The sequence below is a fragment of the Oncorhynchus masou genome, chromosome 33 (genome assembly GCF_036934945.1).
Source record: "Oncorhynchus masou masou isolate Uvic2021 chromosome 33, UVic_Omas_1.1, whole genome shotgun sequence".
NCBI lineage: Eukaryota > Metazoa > Chordata > Actinopteri > Salmoniformes > Salmonidae > Oncorhynchus > Oncorhynchus masou.
The window spans coordinates 24,270,739-24,297,067 of NC_088244.1; the positions used below are offsets into that span (position 1 = coordinate 24,270,739).

Here is a 26,329-nt window from a genome sequence, read left to right on the forward strand (position 1 = left end):
ACAGGGATATAGGACAGAGGGAGGGGCACAGAGGAGGGGGACACATGAAGAGATGGGTTCTGCATCACTGTAACACCGCATGAGACCCTCTACACTCTGCTTTGGTCCACTTTACAATTGTGCTCGATAGGGGGATTGATAATGAGTAGTCGTGTCAATGGGATGGAGGACGTGCTTCTAGCAGATGAGGTTTGGTGGTACAGTAGCTATGGGGAACTGGGCCGTGGTTACCTACCACGGAGTGGAGAGGCAGTGTGGATGGAAGTCAATAACTCACTCTGGCTCTGAGAGGTTCATCAAGAGGTTCATCAAGAGCTTGGCTGGGTAGAAGGAAGCAATCCCACTGGGATTTTACTTCCTCTGTCATAAGACTCTGATTTACTTTCTAGGATGCGTCCCAAATGGCACCATATTCCCAATAGTGCACTACTTTTGACTAGGGCCCATCTCCCTCATTTCTTCCTTCTTCTTTGTCTGTCCATCTTCCTTTATTCTTCTCATCACTCTTGCTCTATTTTGTCCTTTCTCCTCATCCTCCACCACTTCTCTCCCATCTTTTCTGTCATTCCTTCTCTTCCTTCTCTTCGTCTTTGCCCGTTGGGCCTCTCCAGTTCTCTTCTTCTTCCTCTGGTCGGCTCTGTGCTGACTGTTCCTCCATTTTGTGGCTTTGTGCTGTAGTGTAGTGGATTGTCGTGTAGTGTGCTGTTGTGTAGTGTGCTGTAGTGTAGTGTAGTGGAGTGTATTGTGCTGTAGTGGATTGTAGGGTAGTGTAGTGTAGTGTATTGTGCTGTAGTGTAGTGTGTTGTGCTGTGCTGTAGTTTAGTGTAGTGGATTTTAGTGTAGGGTAGTGTAGTGTATTGTGCTGTAGTGGAGTGTAGTGTAGTGTGGTGTGATGTAATATACTGTGGTGGATTGTAGTGTACTGTAGTGGATTGTAGTGTAGTGTGCTTTAGTGTAGTGTAGTGTGCCATAGTGCAGTGTCTTGTAGTGTGGTGTGGTGTAGTGTACTGTAGTGTAGTGTATTGTGCTGTAGTGAAGTGTAGGGTAGTGTAGAGTATTATAGTGTAGTGTAGGCATAGTGTAGTGTAGTGTGCTGTAGTGTAGTGTGTTGTACTGTAGTGTGGTATAGTGTATTGTACTGTAGTGGGGTGTAGGGTACTGTGTTGTAGTGGAGTGTAGGGTACTGTAGTATAGTGTAGTATAGTATAGTGTATTGTGTTGTAGTGGAGTGTAGGGTACTGTAGTATAGTGTAGTATAGTGTATTGTGTTGTAGTGGAGTGTAGGGTACTGTAGTATAGTGTAGTATTGTGTTGTAGTGGAGTGTAGGGTACTGTAGTATAGTGTAGTATAGTGTATTGTGTTGTAGTGGAGTGTAGGGTACTGTAGTATAGTGTAGTATAGTATAGTGTATTGTGTTGTAGTGGAGTGTAGGGTACTGTAGTATAGTGTAGTATTGTGTTGTAGTGGAGTGGAGTGTAGGGTACTGTAGTATAGTGTAGTATAGTGTATTGTGCTGTAGTGGAATGTAGTGTGTTGTACTGTAGTGTGTTGTAGTGTATTGTGCTGTAGTGTAGTGTAGTGTGTTTTGCTGTTGTGTAGTGTATTGTACTGTAGTGTAGTGTAGTGTGCTGTAGTGGAGTGTAGGGTAGTGTAGTGTATTGTGCTGTAGTCTATAGTGATGTGCTGTAGTTTAGTGTAGTGGATTTTAGTGTAGCATAGTGTCTATTAGTGTGCTGTAGTGTAGTGAGCTGTAGTGTGGTGTGCTGTAGTGTAGTGTAGTGGATTGCAGTGTAGTCTGCTGTAGTATAGTGCAGTGGATTGCAATGTAGTGTAGTGTGCTTTAGTGTAGTGTAATGTGCTGTCGTGTAGTGTTCTTTAGTGTAGTGTAGTGTGCTGTAGTGTAGTGTAGTGTGGTGTGATGTAATGTACTGTGGTGGATTGTAGTGTACTGTAATGGATTGAAGTGTAGTGTGCTTTAGTGTAGTGTAGTGTGCCGTCTTGTAGTGTGGTATGATGTAGTGTACTGTAGTGTAGTGTATTGTCCTGTAGTGAAGTGTAGAGTATTATAGTGTAGTGTAGGCCTACTGTGGTGTAGTGTGCTGTAGTGGAGTGTAAGATACTGCAGTTTATTGTGCTGTAGTGTAGTGTATTGTGCTGTAGTGGAGTGTAGGGTAGGGTAGTGTAGAGTGGTGTGATGTAATGTACTGTGGTGGATTGTAGTGTACTGTAATGGATTGAAGTGTAGTGTGCTTTAGTGTAGTGTAGTGTGCCGTCTTGTAGTGTGGTATGATGTAGTGTACTGTAGTGTAGTGTATTGTCCTGTAGTGAAGTGTAGAGTATTATAGTGTAGTGTAGGCCTACTGTGGTGTAGTGTGCTGTAGTGGAGTGTAAGATACTGCAGTTTATTGTGCTGTAGTGTAGTGTATTGTGCTGTAGTGGAGTGTAGGGTAGGGTAGTGTAGAGTATTATAGTGTAGTGTAGGCCTAGTGTAGTGTAGTGTGCTGTAGTGTAATATAGTTTGCTGTACTGTTGTGTAGTGTTTTGTAGTGACAGAGAGTGTGCTATAGTGTAGTGTAGTATTGTGTAGCCCTAGTGTAGTGTAGGGTAGTGTAGTGCAGTGTAGTATAGTCTAGGCCTAGTGTAGGGTAGGGTAAGGTAGTGTAGTGTAGTGTAGTGTAGTGTAGTGTAGTGTGGTGTAGTGTAGTGTAGTGTAGATTAGGGTAGTGTGGTGTAGGGTAGAGTAGAGTAGTGTAGTGTAGTGTAGTGTAGTGTAGTGTAGTGTAGTGTAGTGTAGTGGGGTATAGGGTAGAGTAGTGTAGGGCAGTGTAGAGTAGAGTAGTGTAGTGTATTATAGTGTAGGCCTAGTGTAGTGTAGGGTAGGGCAGTGCAGGGTAGTGTAGGGTGGAGTAGTGTAGTGTGGTGTAGTGTAGAGCAGTGTAGTGTGGTGTGGGGTAGAGTAGAGTAGTGTAGTGTAGTGTAGTGGGGTATAGGGTAGAGTAGTGTAGGGCAGTGTAGAGTAGAGTAGTGTAGTGTATTATAGTGTAGGCCTAGTGTAGTGTAGGGTAGGGCAGTGCAGGGTAGTGTAGGGTGGAGTAGTGTAGTGTGGTGTATTGTTCTGTAGTGTAGTGTAAGGTAGAGTAGTGTAGTGTAGTGTAGTGAAGGGTAGTGTAGTGCAGGGTAGTGTAGGGTGGAGTAGTGTAGTGTGGTGTATTGTACTGTAGTGTAGTGTAAGGTAGAGTAGTGTAGTGTAGTGTAGTGAAGGGTAGTGTAGTGCTGACTGGTCTGGAGAAGCAGCAGTAGTGGCAGTAGAACTGGGGAGGGGATGAAAGTGTGCGCTAGAGCAGAACAATGGAACCCTGGGTAAAAATAGCTCTCTTCCAACTTGAGAGGGGCAGGGGGGGGGGGCTACTTGCTGCGCTACATACAGTACAAAGAGAGGGGGATTGAGTAGTCTACAGTATATGCAGATGTATAATGCACTACATACAAGAGGGGGTGGGGGGGGCGGAGTAGGGGGATTAAAAAATCTGAATTAAAACATATATTAATAAAAACATGTACAGAAGCCTAAGTTATAAATGATTGGGGGGTTTAGATCTATCAAATGTTCAGACATACTATTGGGCTGCACATTTCAGAGCCCTTCTGTACTGGCTGCAGACTGATCCTACTGGCCCTAGACCACTCTGGGTCCAGATGGAGTCTGAATCATGTAAACCTGCTGCACTTTCCACTGTGTTGTGCTCGTCTCTCCCAGTGTCACTAGGCAAAAGGTGTGTCAACCCAATTGTAAAGCAGTCTCTTAAAATGTGGAATCAGTTCCTTTTAGCCTTTAGCCTCCGAGGCTTTTCTCTATCAGGCCCAATCAATCAGAACATTTTATTTCCTCCATCTTTGAATGATGGGGCTTTTGGCAACTGGCACTCACTAGGCCTCTCCTCACTAGCCCCATTATTCTTTGATGATACATTTGCCTCTTTTGCTCAGCTGCTGGAAAAGTTCAACCTCCCCAATCCCACTTTTTCCACTATCTCCAGACTAGGAACTTTGTCAGAGCTAACATACCTGGATTTCCCCAAAGGCCTGCGAATACAGCTATAGAGAGCATCTTGGAGCTGAACAAGCTTCCTAGGGGCGCAATTTCAGATGTATATGCAATCATTAATGACTTACAGAACCCTTCTTTGGTGCCTTTAAAGACTCAATGGGAAAGGGATTTGGGGGGGAACTTGGGGAAGACACCTGAGAATCTGTGCTGCACAGGGGGCACTCATCCTCTTTTAGCACTAGACACAGCCTCATTCAATTCAAGGGGGCCAAACTTGGAAGAATATTCTCTGATTTTGATCCTACCTGTGTCAGATGTAAAGTGGAACCAGCCACACTGTTGCATATGTTTTGGGGCTGTCATAAACTGTCAGGTTTTTGGGAATTAATATTTAAATGTTTCTCTGATATATATGACACTGTTATAGATCCGTCTCCCCCTACAGCCCTTTTTGGAGTACTGCCCATGGGTACCCCCCTATCAAGAATCCAGTCGGACACTGTTGCTTATACAACTCTTTTAGCTAGACGGCTAATACTACAGAACTGGAAGATGGCAGCTCCCCCATCTTATAAATATTGGGTGAGAGATGTGTTGTGCTCTCTGAAACTAGAAAAAATTCAATTCAATTCACGTGGGAACCCCAAACTGTTTAATGAGGCTTGGGCTCCATCCCAGTCTTACTTTAAACAGTCCATTCTCTGATGGCACTCCTATTAAAACCAAAATAAGTCTGTATTTGACCCCCCTATGACTTAAGGGTTGGATGAGCTTTTCTTTGTGTTTTGTCTGAGGGGGCATTAAGGTTGATGTGTTTATTGATTTGTGACCTGCGGATGCCTTGTTCATCTTGCCCGGGCTGAGACTGAAGTGTGAGCTTGTTTTTCACAGTTATTTTTATTTTTACATTTTGTTCACGCCTACATAAAAAGATTATTATTCATTTTTTTATTTTAAAGCATTGTAAACTTTTTATTTTTGGTCCAGTGGATGGTCGGTCTGTGGCCGGGACTGTCTGTGAGTGGTTGCATTTCTCCACCCCTATCCCTTGACTGTTTACAGCAACAATGGTAAGGTGTTTGCTCTGTCCCTGTACTATAGATTGCCCTTTAACCTTTAGTAGCCTTCTGCCTGGTGTGTTTAACTTGTCTAAAGTATGGTATCTTTAAAGCTATTTTTTTTAATGTATTATTTCTATTTTCTAGTTGAGTATATTATTTATATTGCTTTGTGTTGTTTTGTCTGTCTGTGTGTGTGTGTAAAACTTAAAAAACAGTGTTTAAAAAAACAACAACATATTAATAGACCAAATCAGCTTCGGCAATTAAAAAAAAAAAAATTTTAGAACAGTATCTTGCAGGATTCAATAGTTGGAATTGTAAGATTTGTTGCCCTGTCCCTTTCTCTGTGTTTGTCATTATAATGGAATCCAGAAAGGACAAAACCCTGTCCTCAAACATTTACATTAAAAGGGGCAAAGTTATGGGCAAAGACACAAAACATCAACATCAAATTACATATTTTTCTTGATCAAATCACATGGAAAACAATCACTTTTTGTGCAGTATTGATTGACCATCCTTACAAACCACTTAATGTAAGTGTACATTACTGCATTGTAGCCTAAATGCTGGTCAGTTAGGTTTGTACCTGTAGACTTTCCGTCACCATGAAGAAAAACTATGCACAATACAGTCATTGAGTACATTGAAAGATCAAGTGGCTTGTGATTTGATGTGATGTGATGATGTGGATCAGTTGGTAGAGCATGGTGCTTGCTATGCTAGGGTTGTGGGTTCAATTCCCACAGGGGACCTGTATGAAAATGTATGCACTCCAGTTACTCCAGAAACAGTGTCTAATGAGAAATAATCAATAGACCTTTTCAGTTTTCATGTAGAAATAAGTTGTATTTGCAAAGTACTTCAATAAACAAAACAAATAAATATATATGCATTTATTTTCTACCCAATTGGTAGTTACAGTCTTGTCTCATTGCTGCAACTCACGTACAGACTTGGGAGAGGCGTGCCTCCTCCGAAACACTACACACTGCTTCTTGACACAATGCCCACTTGGAAACCAGCCACACCAATGTGTCGGAGGAAACACCGTACACCTGGTGACCGTGTCAGTTTGCACTGCACCCGGCCTGCCACAGAAGTCGCTGGCGCGCCATGGGACAAGGACACGCCCGGCCTGCCACAGAAGTCACTAGCGCGCCATGGGACAAGGACATGGCCGGCCTGCCACAGAAGTCGCTAGCGCGCCATGGGACAAGGACACGCCCGGCCTGCCACAGAAGTCACTAGCGCGCCATGGGACAAGGACACGCCCGGCCTGCCACAGAAGTCGCTAGCGCGCCATGGGACAAGGACACGCCCGGCCTGCCACAGAAGTCGCTAGCGCGCCATGGGACAAGGACAGCCCGGCCTGCCACAGAAGTCCCTAGCACGCCATGGGACAAGGACACGCCCGGCCTGTCACAGAAGTCGCTAGCGCGCCATGGGACAAGGACAGCCCGGCCTGCCACAGAAGTTGCTAGCGCGCCATGGGACAAGGACACGCCCGGCCTGCCGGCCAAACCCTCCCCTTACCCGGACGACACTTGGCCAGTTGTGCGCTACCCAATGGGTCTCTGGGTCACGGCCGGCTGCGACAGAGCCTGGAATCGAACCCAGAATCTCGAGTGGCACAGCAAGCACTTAGACCACTGCACCACTCGAGAGGCCCCATTTCAAGAAATTTGAACATATATCAAAAAAGTATTTTATTTTCCACAAGTATTATCAGATGAACTGTTTTGTGCAGATAATTATCAGACTCAAGTTACAAATGCTGGTAAACACTCATACATAGTTTTTTTATCACCAAAGAAGTGCACTGGGCCTGTATTAGCGGACTGGTATCGACGTCTTCAGTGTGGGCAAAAAACATGTCTGCACCTTGGTCAGATCAATATAGAGGAGTGGACCACAGTATTGCTCTCTGTCTTAAGAGCAATCGCTGTTATGAGTCCACCAGCAAATGAGAAATAGGGATATAATTTGTGGCTTTGCTAATCACACTTAAGAGAAAGAAAAACTAAACACTACTACTTGAAATAAACTATTTAAGAGCTTGGCAGCTCTTGCAGGGAGGCTTTTATGCTTCATAGTTTTAAGAGGCTTACTTCTCGAAGTATACTGTAGTAGTGGTCCTGGGCCGCCACTCAGTCCCATTGTTATGGGAACATCATTGCTATGTGTGCCGGCTCCCCAGATGGGTTGTAGAAAGAAGCGAGATATCTCTTGATCTGGTAGCAGTCTGCCGATAGACAGTACTACTTTCTCCTCTGAGACCCACAGACTTAATCACAGTGAAGTCATGTTGTCACTCTTGTCCTTATCCACAGAATCACAGTGGAGATGAACATGAAATGTGGGAGTGATGTTCTACTTTTGTCACATTCTTCAGTTCCTACTCTGTAGCCCCTTCACTTTCTCTCTCTTGTTTTTCTGATTTGTTTTGCAGAAGAAAGAATGGCTCTGTCTGAACTGCCAGACCCAGCGACTGATGTCTGGAGGGCTCCGGGATCCCTCTCCTGTATCTCATCCGTCTCCAAAGCACCAACCAATGGGTTCTCCACACCACCAGGCACTGGCCAGTCAGCAGCCTGTTCAACAGCCACCCTTCCAAAAATTCACCAATCAGCAGCAGGAAGGGCCGAGACAAATGCAGCCGCAGCAGCAGAAGCCCCAGACAGCCCTGGGGAGCGGACTTTTTGAACCAACTGCAGCGAAGCAAACTGGAGACACACAGGCCCCTGTCCAGGCCACACCTATACCTGCAATCGAGCCCCTGAAACAAGCAACGGCCACGGAAGAGACTACGCCAAAACCAGAGAAGTTGGTGGAATCCGCCATAGACACCAAACCAACTCAAAAGAAGGGAGAGCCAATCACACCAATAAAAGAGTTAAAGAAGTCAAGATATGATGTAAGTCACCTTTTAGGTGTCCCATAAATTCATTTTGATAAGGCTGTGTTGTTATATATTAAAGCAAGATGTTGGTTGTAGGATATTCAGTGGATTTGAAATGGGATAATGTATTGCTAGTTTATAGCAACAGTATAGCAATTGATTAGAAAATGGGATCCAATCTTTTCTGTGCCTTCCCTCTTCCTCTGCAGCTAGAAAATAATGCTGATGAAGCAGGCGCCAGCCAGAGCACTGACAAATTTACTCCACACAGAGAAAATTTATGTTTTTTCATTGTAGCCATCGCTCCTCTTGAAATATGAAGCATTAAGATTGGTACAACCATGAATGTGCAAAACCATCAAGGCCTTAGTTAGTGGTTCTGAATTAGTGCTGATGTGAATACCAAAGTGCTCCACTCTAATCCCCACTGCTCTCTAATGTACACTGTGAGTATGGGTGGAAATCTATGAGGAGCAGAACATTTCGAATAAAATGGTTAATATAGTCATTGCATAAGATCATTTTGGGGGTTTTCAGGTCTTTTTCAGGTATTTTTCCTGGTCTGATGTATTGTTTTTGGCTGATTTCTTATGTCTTACTTATTAGTTATTTTGTCTCTCTCTGTCTTTCCCCTTAGGAGACCAAGAACAGCACTCAGGACCTGTCGCGGAGCCCCCAGAGCCTGAGCGACACGGGCTACTCCTCCGACGGCATCTCCAGCTCCCACAGCGAGATTATCGGCCTCATCCAGGAGGAGGAGATGAAGCTGAGCGAGAGGGGCATTAGCGAGCGTGGCAGCCCCCCCAGCCCCTCCGAGATCACCAAGCTGGAGAGCTCCATGAGGCCCCTGCTGGAGTGCAAGACCATGCCAGTTGAGGAGAGGGAGCGCGAAAGGGGCCGAGGCCGGCACCACCGAGAGCAGAGACCCCGGTCGCTGTCCATCACCCCGGAGGCCTATGACTCTGATGAGGAGCTGGAGGACATTGTGGAAGAGGAGGAGGAGGACGGAGGAGACTGGGAGTCCAAACAGGAGCACAAGAACAGTGCCGCTCCCAAAGAGGAGAAGAAAGTGGCTGAGCCGGAGCCAATGACAGATGAGGAGTTCATGAGGAGGCAGATCATGGAGATGAGCGCTGACGAGGACAATGAGGAAGAGGAGGAGGACATGGAAGAGGAGGACGAGGAGGACGAAGGCTACGGCTACCAAAAACCTAAAAAAACACACAAGCACATCTCAGAGTTGACGAAAGAGAAGCGCCGCCTCTCTCACCAGTCCAGCAGCTTTGAGGAGGACACCAAAAGCTCCAGCGACATCTACAACTGTTCTGCGGAGGAAGGAGAGGAGGGGGGTCTGGGGGGCCTGCGCCGCTTCAAGACAATCGAGCTCAACAACACCAACAGTTACAGCCACGACATGGAGCTCAACAACGAGAACGACCTCAGCCTGGACCGAGAGCCCGAGTTGGAGATGGAGAGCCTGACGGGGTCTCCCGAGGAGCGCTCCAGGGGTGAGTACTCCTCCACCCTGCCACCCACCACCTCCAGCTACAACTCTGGCACCTCCCCCACCTCCATCTCCTCCATGGAGGAAGACAGCGACAGCAGTCCCAGTCGCAGGCAGAGACTGGAGGACGCCAAGCAGCAAAGGAAGGCCCGCCACCGCTCCCACGGCCCCCTGTTGCCCACCATTGAGGACTCCTCGGAGGAGGACGAGCTGAGAGAGGAGGAGGAGCTGCTGCGGGAGCAGGAGAAGATGAGGGACCTGGAGCAACAGAGGATCCGCAGCACGGCCAGGAAGACCAAAAGAGATAAAGAGGAGCTGAGGGCCCAGAGACGCAGGGAGAGATCCAAGACGCCCCCCAGCAACCTCTCCCCCATCGAGGATGCCTCCCCTACTGAGGAGCTGCGACAAGCTGCGGAGATGGAGGAGCTCCATCGATCCTCTGCCTCAGAATACTCCCCCCAGAGCCTTGACTCAGAGGCTGAGGGATACGAGTCTAATCTCTACAAGTCTGGCAGCGAGTATAACTTGCCCACGTTCATGTCTCTGTACTCTCCTACTGAGAAGTCGTCGACAACTTCAACCACCACCGCGCCTTCCAGCAGCAAGCCCCTGAAGAGTGCTGAGGAGGTGTATGAGGAAATGATGAGGAAAGCCGAGTTGCTGCAGAAACAACAGAAACAGCAACAGCAGCAGCAACAAGGGAGACACAACAGTGCATATGAGGACGACACGAATGGCCAACAGTATGAAGATGAGTATGAGTACGAGCAGGCTGAGACTAGTTATGAAAACGAGGCGGCAGAGACAGGAGGCATCTACGAAGAGATCCGCCAGACCTCCCAAAGCATCACTAAAATGCATCAATCCTCAGCCCTGGAGTTACAGCAGCAGGCAGACGAGCAGGTGGAAATAGACGACAGTATCTATCCAGCTAAGCAGCTTTTAGATACAGGGTCGGCCTTCGCTAAGCTGCTTGAGCAGACCAATGACCTGTTGACTCCTGGCAACAGCCCCACTCAGCTCTCTGCACCTGTGACTTTCTCTGAGGCTGGAGGAAGGATCCCTGATGTACAGGTGACACAACACTACTCCAAAGATGTCCATAAAGCCGGGATGAAGAGCCAGACGGGTAAAAATGGCATTACTCCAGTGGCGGCCGCCACCACAATTGCAGCCTACGGGGTTTATTCCCGGGATGCAGTGACCATCCCTCACACAAGCGCTAGTCAAACGATGACGACCACCCAATCCATCATGTATGGTCGACAAACTGGAGGACCTGCCACTTCAACCACAACCATCTCAAATGTGTGCAGCAAGATAGCGGAGATAACACAGGCTTACAGCCAGAGAGAGGTAGTTGCGAGGAGGGTGGGCGAGAGCCGAGGGGTCCAAGCTAGAGAGAGTGCAACATCTTCAGAGCATGTCATAGAGCCCCACTCGACAAAGATGTACTCGTACTACAAGAGCTCCAGCCCCCCTCTGTCTCCCTCTGCCTCGCCCACCGAGAGCCCAAGTCGCTCACCCTCCAGGAGGGCCGAGATATCCACTCAGACATTCAGCCCAGGCATAGGGGCTCTGTCAGCTGGCTCTGGGCCCACCTCCCCAGTGATGGCCCAGGGGACACAGACATCTGAAAGGGGCATATCCCCACATCTCTTGAGACAGCAATCCTCCCAGCATGCCCCCTACATGGTCGCAAGCTTGGAGCCCACAAGCTCTGCCAAACCAATGACGGTCAACACCGCCACGTCACCTTTATCCTCGCCCACCAGATTCACCCGACAGTCGACATTTGACAGCTACTCTCCACAGGCCAGTCCGCCAGACACCCCTCCATACCACCAGTCTCCTCAGCACAGCTTCTATAGGATGCAGAAGGTGGAGAAGGTCAGTGTTGGAACCAGCATGGTCACCACAGCTAGCACCTACAGCCGTGGTTCCATGTCTATGGACAACATCTCTCTCTGCAGGTTCTCCAGCATCCCGGGGACCTCGAGTGTCGAGCCGGGCCAGATGATCCATGGTGGGAGTGTGGTGGATCTAAGAACAGTAGATCTGAGAACCGCCACTAACGCAGCTCCCATTTTAATGACTGCCCATGGCATGGATCTTACCTCCCTGGCCACAGAAACACGCAAATACACCAGCGGGATTGAGGGGAGCCACCCCTCCACTATCATCCAGCCCCTCATCATGAACCTGAACACCCAGCAGCAGCCCCAGGTAATGGTATCCACTGCAACCACGATGAGCGTCACGGTGGCCGCCTCCATGTTCATATCGCAGCCCCAACAGCCCATGATCTATGGGGACCCTCTACCAAACAGAGTTGACCTTGGTCAGGGCATGGGCTCAGCCATGTGCCTGTCACAAAACAAACCACCTCCCACTGACCCATCTATCCCCAAGATCGACGCCAAGCTGGAGGACCTGAGCATCCAGCAGCAGCAGCTTCTCCAGCAGCAGCAAAAGCTCCAACAGCAACAGCAGCTCTTGGAGCATCAGCTCCAGCAACACCACCAGATGCAGCAGCAGTCCTCCGTAGCTCGGTTCAACCTACCAGGCCAGATGACGCTGCTCAAGAAAGACCTTCTGGTCAGCCAAACCAGCAATACCCCAGCCGTGGTCAGTACTATGTCCCCTGCCGTTGCCCCTGATATCTACGGCACTGGAGATCTCCTGGAGCTGAAGAGCAAACCAACCCCGGCAGGTGTGATGCGCCTGGCTGGGGGTGGGCCTCATGGCATGATGGTCCAAATGGATGGGGCCCCACAGGGAGGACCAGTGACCCAGCTGGTGAAGACAGAGGAGGGCCAGGATGCCGTGGACCTCACAGGGGGGCAGATCAAAGCTGAGAACCAACCAGCTTGCTGTGATGTCGTGTACCGCCTCCCATTTGGAGGTAGTTGCGTTGGCGGACCATTTTCCCAAAAGCCAAATGTTGATGAGAATGTGGCCACTCAAGAGCCAAGACCACACTCTGTGCCACCACTCTCGTATGAGTCGGACCAGGAGGGCCAGTTTCAGGAGTTTTCTATGGACGGGCATAAAGCCTACACATTACCGTTCCCTGGCCGGCTACAGCCCTCGATGTCTGACACCAACCTAGCAGAGGCCGGACTCCAGTCCTACCACTCCAAGATGGACCCACACTTCCAGACCTCTGGAGAGCTGGCTGTGGACCTCAGCACCATGAAACACACCTATGAGGGTGGATTCCTCGGACTGGGCATGCAATATGGCTCCTACACTGACCTACGCCATGGAGGTGATATCACTGCAACTGCCCTGCCCATACGCAGATTCAACTCCCTGTCAAACATCAGCTCTGACTACGGCTACTCCCCGCGAGACCTCGCTAACTTCCAGGAGTCCAACCTGGCCCAGTACAGTGCCACCACTGCCAGAGAGATCAGTCGAATGTGCGCTGCCCTCAACTCAATGGACCGCTATGGGAGCAACCCAGAGCTTATGCAATACGGTGTAGGCAGAGGAACAGGTCCAGGTGGCAGGCTTAACTCTATGAGACAAAATATGCTCTATGGACCTGACGGGAAGCCAATCTCTCACACCCAAGCGCTCACCAACATGATCAATGCCAGGCAAGCCAGCCTCCGAGCCATGTACCCGTCTGCCATGAGGTCTGCTGATGGGATGACCTATTCTACCATCAACACACCCATCGCCTCCACCTTGCCAATCACTACCCAGCCTGCCTCAGTGCTGCGCCCACTATTAAGTGGAGTGTACAGGCCTTTACCCACAGCCAATATGACACCTGTGCCTCTGGCCAGCCTCACCAGGATGCCTGTGAACCCACGGATGCCTATGTCTGGACAGGCCCCATACCATTATCCGGCTCCCAACGTCTTCCCATCTACGACGTCAACCCCTGTGAGCATGCCTGCCGCCGTCAACACCACTCAGGATGCCCCAATCTTCCTAGGGAAGCCCTCTGTGACATCAAGTGGATCTGATCCCCCGTATCAATCTCCTGTTGCCCATACATCAGCCTCAGTGAGCTTGCCAAAGGAGTCTGAGCAGCAGCCCATAAACCTGACCCAGGCTCACCTCCACACTCAGGCCCCAGGGCAGCCCCAGGTCCAGCCTCAGAACCAACCCCCACCTCAGCCACAGCACATGCAAACTCAATTCCACCCACAGGGCCAGCATCCACCCCAGAGCCAGTCACCTCCGGCCCATGCTTACCCCCCAACACAAAGCTACACTGGGCCCCAGAGCAGCACCCTGCCCCATCACCCAACCCCACCCTCCAGCGGCCCTGTCAACCCGGAGACCGAGACTGAGGAGGAGAGGATGCACCGCCAGCAGGAGCAGCTTCTGCAAATGGAGCGGGAACGCGTGGAGTTGGAGAAGCTGCGTCAGCTGCGTCTGCAGGAGGAGCTGGAGAGAGAGCGCATGGAGCTGCAGCGGCATCGTGAGAAAGAGCAGATGCTGGTGCACAGGGAGATCCAGGAGCTGCAGACCATCAAGGAGCAGGTCCTGCAGCAGCAGCAGGCTGAGAGGGAGAACCAGCTGGTGATGCAGAAGGAGCAGTTGGCCCAGCAGAAAGCCCAGCTTGACCAGATCCAGTCACTGCAGCAGCAGCTCCAGCAGCAGCTCGAGGAGCAGAAGCGGCAAAAGACTGCTGCAGCTGCTGCTGCTGCAGCCACCGCAGCCGCTAAGTTGGACCAGAGCGGCCAGATGCTGCAGCCCTACGGAAACCAAATGGGTTTCAGGTCCCTGCCCAACTCCTCCTCAGACATGTGTCTAAGGAACAACGAGGAGCAGATGGAGACCAGGACCAACATGAGAAAGCAGAACTCCACCTCCATGCCCCGACTGAGGGATGGAATGGAGGGCGAGAGCGTTGAGTTCTACGGAGCCCGGAGGATCGTGGACAGTTGTGTTCAGACAGACGAAGAGGACGGTGAGGAGAGGTACATCATGTCTAGGCGCAGACGCAACAGGCGCAGCGTGGACCGTAGCGTCCAAACCGACGACGACGAGGAGAAAGTGGAGTGGGAGCAGCCTGTGAGACGCAGACGCTCACGCTTCTCCAGGCACTCGGATCCCGGGGCCGACCACAAGACTGATGCAGCCTCCAAGACGGCCACCTCATCCAGCATCGCCATTCAGACCATTCGAGACTGCTCCTGCCAGACCGAAACAGACCAGCTGGGGAAGGTGTCCCCGGCCATCCACGTCACTTTGCCAGACCCGAACAAAGTGGAGATCGTTCACTACATCTCAGGCCCTGAAAGGACCCAGAAAGGCCAAAGCCTAGCCTGCCAAACAGATGTGGAGGCCCAGTCTCAGGGCGTGGTGGTGCCACAGCTCAGCGTGCCCACCACTATCAACCCCTACTCCACGGGTATCCAGCTGGTTGCCGACCCGCGGCAGCAGCAGAACAGGAGGAGGTCTGACCCCATGGAGATCAGCTACCAGACCCAGACCCAGCCCATGAACCACCTCCACAACGAGTCCCTCTCCAGCCTGATCCGTCAGCCCCCAAGTCCCCCCAGGTGCTCTACTCCCCTGTGTCCCCCGTCTCCCCCCACCGCCTGCTGGAGACCTCCCTGTCCAGCGGCGGGCTGAACAAGGCCCATGTCACTCCCCAGCAGAAGGCCTACACAGCCGAGTCACCCCAGCGCCTCCCCAGCATGCCCCGCCCTATTAAGAACACACAGAGGTCCATGTCTGACCCCAAGTTGCTGAGCCTCACCACTGATGAGCACACTAAGGCCAGGCTAAACCTGTACCAGCAGCAAGCTCTTCAGAGCCAGGTAGGTTACAAGGTCAATCCTTTGATCCTCAACAGCTATTTCTGTACACATGCAGAGACTGAAAGAGAGCAAAGAGTCTTATTTCAATCGTAGCATCACATAGACAGTTGTCTTTTTAATGTTGAGTATGAATCCTACTGTAGTACAGTATGTATCAAATTGACAGACTGATATTAAAATGTGGCCCCATAAACATACAGTGCATTCACAGACAATGCTATATACTACACATAAAACACACAAGACAATTTACACACATTTAACACTGATAGATCTCTAGTTTTAAAAAACACTGTTGAGGCATGTCCTCCAACATCTTATTAATGCACAACTTCCTAAGTGAACACTATCAAAGTATCTCTACATTAAAGTTGATATTTTTGGCAAGAAATCGTTAAAATCATTACAGGCAAAACCTGACAATGATACCTCCATTCATCCAATACTAACTCCAACTGTATGTTACTCTTTGCTTAAATGGCAAATTACAGATTGACGTTTGTCCCCCCTATATACAGATTACTATGAAGGGAAGAAAATGCCGAACGAATTCTGAAATTTAAGTGAACCGTCCGCCGTATTTGTGAATAATGCTTTCTTTTGTGATTTTTATTATTATTTATTTGCACACAATAACATACAAAACAGTATGATAAGAATTTAAAAGGCAAACGGAAGTGTGTGCAGGACAGGTTAAAAAAACTGAGAGGCTTGTAAGGCACCTCCCTCTTTCAAAATATGTGTTCAACCGTAGAAAACAAGTATCCAGATTTTTAAGACCAATTAATAAATCATTTGAGATTTACACTAAGAAAAAGGAAAAAATGATAATTTGGGGTGGATGATGCATTATTAAAATGACAGATGGGCAGTGGCAGACAGGCAGGAAACTATTGGGATGAGTCATTGAGTGGAATGTCCAGTAGATATTTTTCATTTTGAATTTGAAGGAGTTGTTGAAGGAGCTGTTGCAGTGTTTGAGGGGGTCAGGGAGACTTAACGGAAAATGATTGACCTCTGTAATGTGGGTGATGGCGAGCTGACCTAATCTTGTACGGCAAAAAGTTGTGTGGAATTCAGTGGCAGTTCTTGTAGAGTAATGATGAACCTGAGTATTACATTTGAATAGCATTTGAAAAGAAACAGGAAGTAGATTAATTTTGAATTGAAGACAAACAAACAGACTTGAAATTGTTTGATTTCATAAATATTGAGGATTTGAAGGCGATGAATACGTGGAGTTAGAACTGGCACGACTGTCAGAACTGGCACGACTGTCAGAACTGGCACGACTGTCAGAACTGGCACGACTGTCAGAAATGGCACGACTGTCAGAACTGGCACGACTGTCAGAAATGGCACGACTGTCAGAACTGGCACGACTGTCAGAACTGGCACGACTGTCAGAACTGGCACGACTGTCAGAAATGGCACGACTGTCAGAAATGGCACGACTGTCAGAAATGGCACGACTGTCAGAAATGGCACGACTGTCAGAACTTGCACGACTGTCAGAACTGGCACGACTGTCAGAAATGGCATGACTGAATATAGCTTGTCTCTTTAAGACCTCCAATCTTATTGGGTATTAATTAGGCTTATTTGATACCCTACTAGAATTTCTGAAGAGAGGTGTATGGTTGTAAAACATTTACTGAGATTATGTAGAACTGCTGTGGGAGCATCTTCATGAGTTTGTCATAGTTAAACAGTAATGTTGCTGACAGATACAGGGGCTATCTTCCCCAACCTTTCTGGAGACTGTGGCTGTGATTCATTTAACCTCCAATGGAAATCCAAGTTTAATTACCACAATTAAACAATTATGAAGTAATTAACTATTACACACTCACAATGTGTTGCCTACACAGTTGTGCCATGGCTGAGGTTGTAACATAATAGAGAAATGTTAGTGGATATGTTAGATTATAGACATTTGTATTACTTTGCACTGCAAAGTAACTGAAGCAATACCATTTAAGCTAGCAAACATATTGATATTTACAGAGCTTCAGTTTACAGCAATTTGTTTATTGCTCTTCTCTTTTGCACAGGCACCTTAAAACATGTACAATCACACCATAAGAATATACTTTGTTTTTAGTATCGTCCTTGAGAATCAATACATATCTATGTCACATGTGCAGTGCTTTGTTGTGCTAGCTAACCCTAACCCCCTGCTCTCACGGCCCTGTCCCGTCTCACTGCAGCTTGCTGCCCTGCAGCAGAGCGCTCTGAGGAAGGTGAAGAGGACCCTGCCCAGCCCCCCTCCAGAGGAGAGCCACCTCCCCACCATCACCCCGGCCCTGCCCGCTGTGCCCTCCCTGAGGGCCGGGTCCAGGCCAGGTCTGGCAGCCAAAGCCAGCCTGCTGAAGGACCTCACCCACGAGCTGAAGGCAGTGGAGCAGGAGTCCACCAAGCTCCGCAAGCAGCAGCAGGAGCTGGAGGAGGAGGAGAAGGAGATTGATGCCAAGCTGCGTTACCTGGAGCTGGGCATTCACCAGCGCAAGGAAACCCTGGTGAAGGAGAGGGAGAGGAGGGATATGGCCTACTTGCGCTGCATGGGCGACCCGCGAGACTACATGTCAGACAGCGAGCTGAATAACCTGCGGCTGGCGGCGGCGGTAGCTTCCTACGAGAGCAACGGGGTGCTGACCAGACCCAGCACAGCACCACTGAGCCAGTACACCAGTGACCTCAACACAGCTGCCCAGTTCCCTCCCATCTCCTCCTTCGTCTCCTTCCAGTCATACCACCCCCAGAGCCAGCCAGCTCCAGCACCCCAGCCTGGCACCCCTTACCAGACCGCAGCCTTCAACCAGCCCCCCTACCCTTCAGTGTCCCAGGCAGCAGCTCTTCCCCAGCCCACCCCCCTGCAGACCCAACATCTTCCCCCATCCTACCAGACCCAGGGGTCCTTCCCCTCCCACACATACCCCCAGAGCCAGCCCCCCTACCCGACAGAGCAGGGGGTGCAGCCACTGCTCCAGCAACAGCAACAGCCAAGCCACCAGGGGTTCCAGCCTGCCCAGCCTGGCCAACCTCCCTACCCCACCCACACCTCACCATACCCCAGCCAGCTGTCCTACCCAGCTGGCCCTAGCCAGACCACTCCCTACCAGCCCCAGGCAGACATCCTCACTGTTCATCAGAGACCCAGACAGACCTCTCTGGCTGACCTGGAGCACAAGATGCCCACTAACTATGAGGTCATAAGCAACCCCACTGTAGTGGTGACCACCACAGCCCAAGATGCCATCTACTCCTCCTCCAGTGGGGCGCCCCCATATGGACAGTATACTGGTGGTACCCCTATGACCAACACTTATGGGCCATACTCTTCTACAGTCTCTAGTACCTATGGCCAGTACACCACAACAGTTGCCAACACATATGGGCAGCAGTACACTTCCACCCTGGCCAGTACGTACGGCCAGTATACCACTACCACAGCTAACACCTACGGCTACACCAACACTACAGCCAGCTCCTACGGCCAGTACACCACCACAGTGGCCAACAGCTACGGCCACGGCACTCCATCTGACCGTCTGCACTCGGTTGACAGCCCGTCCACCTATGCACAGGACGGTCTCTACGGCCCAGCCAGCCTGGAGCAGAACATCCCAAGGAACTACGTCATGTGCGACGACATCAGTGAGCTGACAAAGGACGGCCTGGGCGGCATGGCGGCGGACATGCATCGAAGCGACGGTCATGGTGGACGCTACATGGGGGAGAGCGGCCCGGCGAGAGGAGGAAGTTCCTACGGAAGGCCGGAGGACGAGCTGAGCAGGGAGGAAGACCCGTACGACCACCATGGCAGGGGTAAGAGCAGCTACCACCCACGAGGGTCAGATACATATGGCCGAGTAGTGGGCAGCAGCAGCACTAGCATGGGTGGGGGATCATCCTATTACTATGATGACTACACCAAACACGGTGCACAGCGCACCGGGGTCCAGAAGCACGCCTCCAAGATCCTGGCTCCGGCCGTCATGTCCTCCAAGCGCAGCAAGCACCGCAAGCAAGGCATGGAGCAGAAGATCTCCAAGTTCTCCCCCATCGAGGAGGCACGTGACGTGGAGGCAGACCTGGCCTCCTACACCATGAGCACGTCTGGCGGTGGCAGCTGCACTGTAGTGTCCCGGGCCAGGAAGCTGCAGGACGACATGGCCTACAGCCTGAGGAAGAGTGCCTATGAGCAGAAGAGATACTCCTATCCCGAGGAGGACGAGCGCATTTACTACACCTCGGGCCGTTCACGCTCCACAGGCTATGGCATGGACAAGATCTCGTCCCGGGACTATGCCGGCTACCGCAGCCGCTCCTATGAGAGAGATGGGGACAGGGATCGCTCATCGTACAGGGCGGGATACAGCCGGGGCAGACCCCCCATGCGCTCCCAGTATTCGGAGGAGGAGAGCCTGCTGAGCTCCATGGGTGTTCATGTGCGGGCCTCCTCCCTGGGCCCAGAGCTGTACGACAGCCGTGGTAATCAGTATTATGGCCAGTACGGCTCCAGCCACTCCCTGCCTGATGTGCAGGACCACATGAGAGACTTGCCCCGGACTCACGTCTACAAACCAGACGATTCTTACATTATAGACGATATGCATTGCGCTGTTTCGGACAGCGAAGGTAAATGGGTGCTGAATGCCAGTCTCTGCCCACGTATAAACGTCCCCCACCCATCCACAGATAAGGCTAGATGAGAGAAAGACAGAAAGTCGTTGCATGATTTCCTGGTGTTGCGTCTTGAGGGCTATACTGGCAGTTCTCGTCCCGACTGACTGCTGTCTGTGCTGTCCCCCTGTGCCAAATCTGCATGATCCACGTGTCCAGTTTCTTCACTTTGTTCGTCACTTTCTCTCGCATGTTCTTCTGAGGTGCATCATTTTCTTTTACACAATGTTGTTGTTGTCTTGTAAAAGTTAGGTTTTGTTTACTTGTTGTGATTAACTTATCAGTGTTTTACATTTGTTGTCTTTTTTTATGTGTGCCGTGTTTTCATAAAATGCATGGGTGTAAATATCGACTTCTCTTCTTTTTTTGTTTCTCTCCTTCCCGTTCTTCTTTTGCATGGCCTCAGTCTGCATGCCTCTGTCGCCGTCGGACTTGGAGATTGACTGTGATCTGCTCTTGGTTTCCAAAGCCTACAATCTTGGCCAAGAGGAGACAGACTGGTTTGAGAAGCCCAGGGACCTGCGCTCCGGCTCCCGTCACTACGGCAGTGGAGGCCACTCCTCGTCCGGCCGCAGCCGCCACGTCAAGCACACCTACCATGACTACGATGAGCCCCCAGAGGAGGACCTGTGGCCCCAGGACGAGTATGGCCAAGCCCGTCACTCCTCCTCGCGGGACCACCGCCCCCATGGCAGCAGCAGCTCCGGGAGACACTCCTCTACGTCCCGCCACTCGGAAGAGCCTCGCTCCTCTCGCTCCTCCAAGGGCCACCCCAAAGACCCGTCCATGCGCCACGACTCCCGCCAGTTGTCCTCGTCGGGAAAGAGGGGCGACTCCCGCTCCCAGGGGGGGTATCACTCGTCAGACTACTCCAGGGACCCGTCGGGCCACCACCACAGCCAGGGCCGCTCCTCCAAGTCCTCGTCCTCTCACGATGGGCGGACTTCCTCCAGGAAGCAGCAGGACCTCCAGGGCCACCCTTCTTCTACCTCCAGGGGCCAGGGCAGTTCTGGACGTGGGCAGGGCTCCACCAGTGGGCCTCCAGGCTCCAGGGGACAGGGTCCTACCTCCCAGCAGGACGGGCTGCAGCCAGGTCAGCGCACCCAGCTGCAGCAGCAGCCCCAGACCTCGGCGGCACGGCAGACAGGCACCATCCCTGCAGGCACCACTCCTGGGGGCCAGCAGCCTCTGGGCCCGGGCCAAGCCCAGCAGGGTCTACAGGCGAAGCCTGGTCAGCTTGGTCCTGGTCAGGCCAGTCGCCAGCCACAGGCAGGAGGCGCACTGGGGCAACTGCCACCAACTGTGGTGAGTACAGGATTATGACTTACAGTACAGTACAAGTGACGTTACAGTCAGTGACACTAGATTGGAAATGTATGAATTATAATGAGAATCACTGTAAATGTATGTAGTTATTTAACGCATTGACATCATTAGAGGTGTTTGGTGGCCTCTCTCCCTCTCCTCTTCCTCTCTCTTCTACCTCCCCCCATTTCTATCTTGCTCTCTCCATCTCCCTCGCCAACCCCTCTCTCCCTCTGTCCCTCTGATAAGGCCTAGCACATCACTCTGAGAGGAGGCTTTATTTCAGTGTGTGAAACCCTGTTGGAAGACCTTATCTAGTGCTGTGATTAGCACTGTGGCTGTAGATAGTGGCAGTGTAACAGCCTCTGTCTATTCCACTCAAATGGAGGAGAGAGATTCATCCCCCAAAATGTCTTCCGCTGCAAATCATTCTCAATCCTTCCATTCCCTGTTTGTTTTGTTATGTCTCTGAATACAGCACATTTATTATTATGTACAACACTACAGAATGTGCAACGTCTTTCGGCTATGTGTTGTGTTTTACATATAATGCTGCACTGTAGGCCATAGAAATCCTGTATTATAGGAATTCGAGGCTCTTTATGCTGTAGACTATACTGACCACATACTTGGTATTGCTTCAGATCTTTATATACATCTTTAGGGTATTTTGACACTTATATTGAGGCATTATGGAAATCAGAGGGGAATGCAGGCAGCTGGGACAAACAGTGGGAGGACTGGACACAGAGATTCTATGATTGTTGTTATGTGAAATGGAAATGCAGTTGTCAGGAAATCATATTCATTCAATCACATTCATCCTGTCCCACATTGATTTGAACTGTCAACGGTGCTTATTCTCTCTGAATGGCCCATTGAGTGATTAAAAATCATTGATTAAACATGCTAAATTGTGGAGCATTGCATCCATTCACAGGTTAGAATGAATGCAAAACAGATCGTGTGTGATTATTTGTCAAGTGTCCACAATGCTAAGCTAATTAGATACGTTATATTTTCTCCAATAACCCGTTACAGAGATCCTATTCCCAGGTTGTAAATCACGATGCACGTTTAGATGCACAGCTGGTTGGTTGGCAGGGAGGAAACGATCTCTGGCTAATAGCTAATACTCATCATTCTCAATATGTCTGTCAAATGACGTTTTGGGATATTACAGCAGGGGTCGCCATGATATAAGGCTAATCTTTGAGTGCATCAGAACAGAATAAATGGTATACAGTCAGTTTAACCATCCGTGTTCCTCATCGCTCTGTCTCTCTTTTCCAACAGGCACCTGTCGCAAACACACCCCCTGTGACTGCCATAGGGGCCAAAGCTGTCATAGGAGGGGCAGCCCAGCCTGCAAAAACACCTCAACCCCCACTCACAGGAATAGGTAAGTATCCCTGCCTGCGTCCACACTGCTGCTGCTCCACCCACTGAACATTTCCCTGGGAGGGATTAGTACACTTGTACTCTCCTAGGCATTAGAACATGTGTCAAACTCAGTCCAAGGAGGGCCGAGTGAGTGCAGGTTTCCGTTCCTCCCTTGCACTTGACTGATGAATTAAGGTCACTAATTAGTAAGGAACTCGCCTCACCTGGTTGTCTAGGTCTTAATTGAAAGGGAAAAACAAAACCTGCAGACACTCGGGCCCTGCTTGGGATGAGTTTGACACCCTTGCATTAGACAGACAGACGGACGGACGGACGGACGGACGGACGGACGGACGGACAGACAGACAGACAGACAGACAGACAGACAGACAGACAGACAGGCAGGCAGGCAGGCAGGCAGGCAGGCAGGCAGGCAGGCAGGCAGGCAGACAGACAGACAGACAGACAGACAGACAGACAGACAGACAGACAGACAGACAGACAGACAGACAGACAGACAGACAGACAGACAGACAGACAGACAGACAGACGGACGGACGGACACTTGCAAACGATCAAATTGCTACATAATCAGGTATCACGGGTGTCCTGTTCAATCCCAGCGATTCATCCTGGCCCTGGTGATGGATCATCTTAACTCAGAAAACAGAGAGGGAAAGTTCATTTCCATGTCATGTCTGGGTCTGTGTTCACATGCTCTAGTAGTCTATACAGTCCCATCACCTTCACCTCACTGACAGCTGCATAGACAGTTGTGTTGTGGAAATAGACACCAGGGTCAGAGTCAGTGTGTAAACCTGTGTGGCCTTTTAAGCACCGCGGGATATCAGATTACAGTGTAAATCTGATGCATTCATCTCCTGATAAATACGCTGGCTTCAAACTGTTGTGATAGTGTGCACGAAAACAGAGTATGGCATCAACTGGATTATAAAGAATGTCTTTCTAATCATCATCCCTCTTCCTCCCCTCTCCCTCCATCCTGTAGGCTCCAAGGCCGCCCCTAGACCCGGTGGCATTGGGAGCGCGGCAGCGGGTCAACCTGGGGTGGAGGGGGAGAGTCTCCTCTCCAAGGTCCTACCAGGAAACCCTGCAGAGGCAGCAGGAAAACTAGGAGAAGGTGCCCTGCTGGAGTTCAGACTCCATGTTTTTACTCAGACTCTTATGCATTCTAATTGTTACAATGTGCTTAATCACACCTGTCTGTCTCTCTCTCTGTTTATCCATTTGTCTATCTATCTTCCTCCATCTGTCTATCTTCATCCATCAGCTATCTCCGGTTTCGGCAAGAAGTTCACCTCATTGTGGTGAGGTGCTGAGATGAGGGTAAGTGTTCACCTGGCACTACGGAGTAGAAAGCCTTAACACAGCCTGGGAGATGACAGTGTGCTCGGCTATAGACAGAACCTCATGATATTCCCCACTGTGTGTGGATGGTTCGGTTCTTTCCCCACTGTGTGTGGATGGTTCGGTTCTTTCCCCACTGTGTGTGGATGGTTCGGTTCTTTCCCCACTGTGTGTGGATGGTTTGGTTCTTTCTCCACTGTGTGTGGATGGTTCGGTTCTTTCCCCACTGTGTGTGGATGGTTTGGTTCTTTCCCCACTGTGTGTGGATGGTTCGGTTCTTTCCCCACTGTGTATGGATGGTTCGGTTCTCTCCCCACTGTGTGTGGATGGTTCGGTTCTTTCCCCACTGTGTGTGGATGGTTCGGTTCTTTCCCCACTGTGTGTGGATGGTTCGGTTCTTTCCCCACTGTGTGTGGATGGTTCGGTTCTCTCCCCACTGTGTGTGGATGGTTCGGTTCTTTCCCCACTGTGTGTGGATGGTTCGGTTCTTTCCCCACTGTGTGTGGATGGTTCGGTTCTTTCCCCACTGTGTGTGGATGGTTCGGTTCTTTCCCCACTGTGTGTGGATGGTTCGGTTCTCTCCCCACTGTGTGTGGATGGTTGGCTCAGTCGGTAGAGCATGGCGCTTGCAACGCCAAGCGTCGTGGGTTCGATTCCCGCTGGGACCACCCACATGTAAAAGTAGTGGCCCCAGCCGACTTGTAAGTCGCTTTGGACAAAAGCGTCTGCTAAATGGGATATATATTGGATGGTTCGGTTCTTTCCCCACTGTGTGTGGATGGTTCGGTTCTTTCCCCACTGTGTGTGGATGGTTCGGTTCTTTCCCCACTGTGTGTGGATGGTTCGGTTCTTTCCCCACTGTGTGTGGATGGTTCGGTTCTTTCCCCACTGTGTGTGGATGGTTCGGTTCTTTCCCCACTGTGTGTGGATGGTTCGGTTCTTTCCCCACTGTGTGTGGATGGTTGGGTTCTTTCCCCACTGTGTGTGGATGGTTCGGTTCTTTCCCCACTGTGTGTGGATGGTTCGGTTCTTTCCCCACTGTGTGTGGATGGTTGGGTTCTTTCCCCAAACCACTTTGTGCAGGTTTGAGTGTCTCTCCTGAGTCCTGAACTAGGATTATATAACAGCATGACAGCTCACCTCAGTAAGTAACAAGGAGGTGACTCACCATCGTTGGATTCCAGGTATCTGTAAATGTTATGGAGGATGTCGTGAGGCTTCGTACCAGAAAAACCTAGGAAGACCCCCGCTTTGTTTTACTGTGAGAGAGAGGGAGGGAGGGGAGAAATACAGCGACCAAGAGAAGATATCTGAGCGCACTGGTGAGTCCAAAATCTCTATTTTCTGCTGAAAGTTCCCTCATTTTCATAAAACTACATAGAAAACTACTTCGTAAAGTGGCTTCATTTTAGTGTAACTCTTAAAAACCTAAATTATTCTGAACTTGTAAACACATACAGTGTATATTTCAAGTTGCAGCATTTTAAAATACAACTGGAAAAGATGAGAAAACCTGACATGAACGACCAGCTCAAGATTGATTGATCTTGGTTTTTCCATTCAGCCAATGAGGACAGGAATCAATGGATGCTGCATGTCCCAGGTCTACGCACACAATGGGAGAGAAACCATGCTGATTTCTCTGGCCGGCCAGACAGTAAGTAATGCACACAGACACATCGAACACAACTTAGATTAGATAAGGACAGTGTATACCTTAGTAATACAATAATGACACAATAATCATAACAAAACAATGATCATTATTTACCATTATAGTCAATTATGAAGTGATGTTATGGTAAAGGTATAGGTCACAGCAAAGGTAGATATTAGGTACATCTCCATAATATGTTGCAGTTACGTCGCTCCTGCTATTGTTTGCATATAGTAGGCCTATCCTGTTTACAGCAAAATAATACTGCACCTTGTGCTAACCCTGCCATGAACACTGACCTTTGACCTCTGTCAGCCTCTGCATGAGTAACAGCCATACTACTGTGACAGCAATACAGGCAGTGGAACTGTCAGCTCCAGGTCATGTTTCAATGGGAAACCAGGGCTAGAGAAGAGTGAGAAGGGCTCAATGTCCAATGTATGTAATACAACCCTCATGAAGAGTGTTGATCTTACCTCAGAGGGTTAATATAAGGCACATTAATATATGATTCTTTTATTAGAGATAGCATGTAATCTAGGGCAAATACACGTGTCTATGACATTGTATCATTGTTTTTGGCAGTTAGCACCATTTGTTATCTTGTACCTCTTTTACCAGTTTA

The 26,329-nt window shown here is 49.8% G+C and overlaps 1 protein-coding gene across 1 annotated transcript in view; it reads left to right on the top strand.

Annotated features, from left to right (window-relative positions):
* Window positions 1-26,329, top strand: part of LOC135528074 (protein bassoon-like) — a 159,106-nt gene that overhangs the window by 124,191 nt on the left and 8,586 nt on the right. Inside the window, 11 exon segments of the mRNA XM_064956848.1 lie at window positions 7,563-8,027; window positions 8,650-13,648; window positions 13,709-15,025; window positions 15,028-15,305; window positions 17,516-19,946; window positions 20,461-21,293; window positions 22,593-22,698; window positions 23,689-23,820; window positions 23,971-24,026; window positions 25,232-25,369; window positions 25,612-25,704. Of these exon segments, the coding sequence (XP_064812920.1) occupies window positions 7,563-8,027; window positions 8,650-13,648; window positions 13,709-15,025; window positions 15,028-15,305; window positions 17,516-19,946; window positions 20,461-21,293; window positions 22,593-22,698; window positions 23,689-23,820; window positions 23,971-24,011 (10,602 nt within the window). The 3' untranslated portion in view covers window positions 24,012-24,026; window positions 25,232-25,369; window positions 25,612-25,704.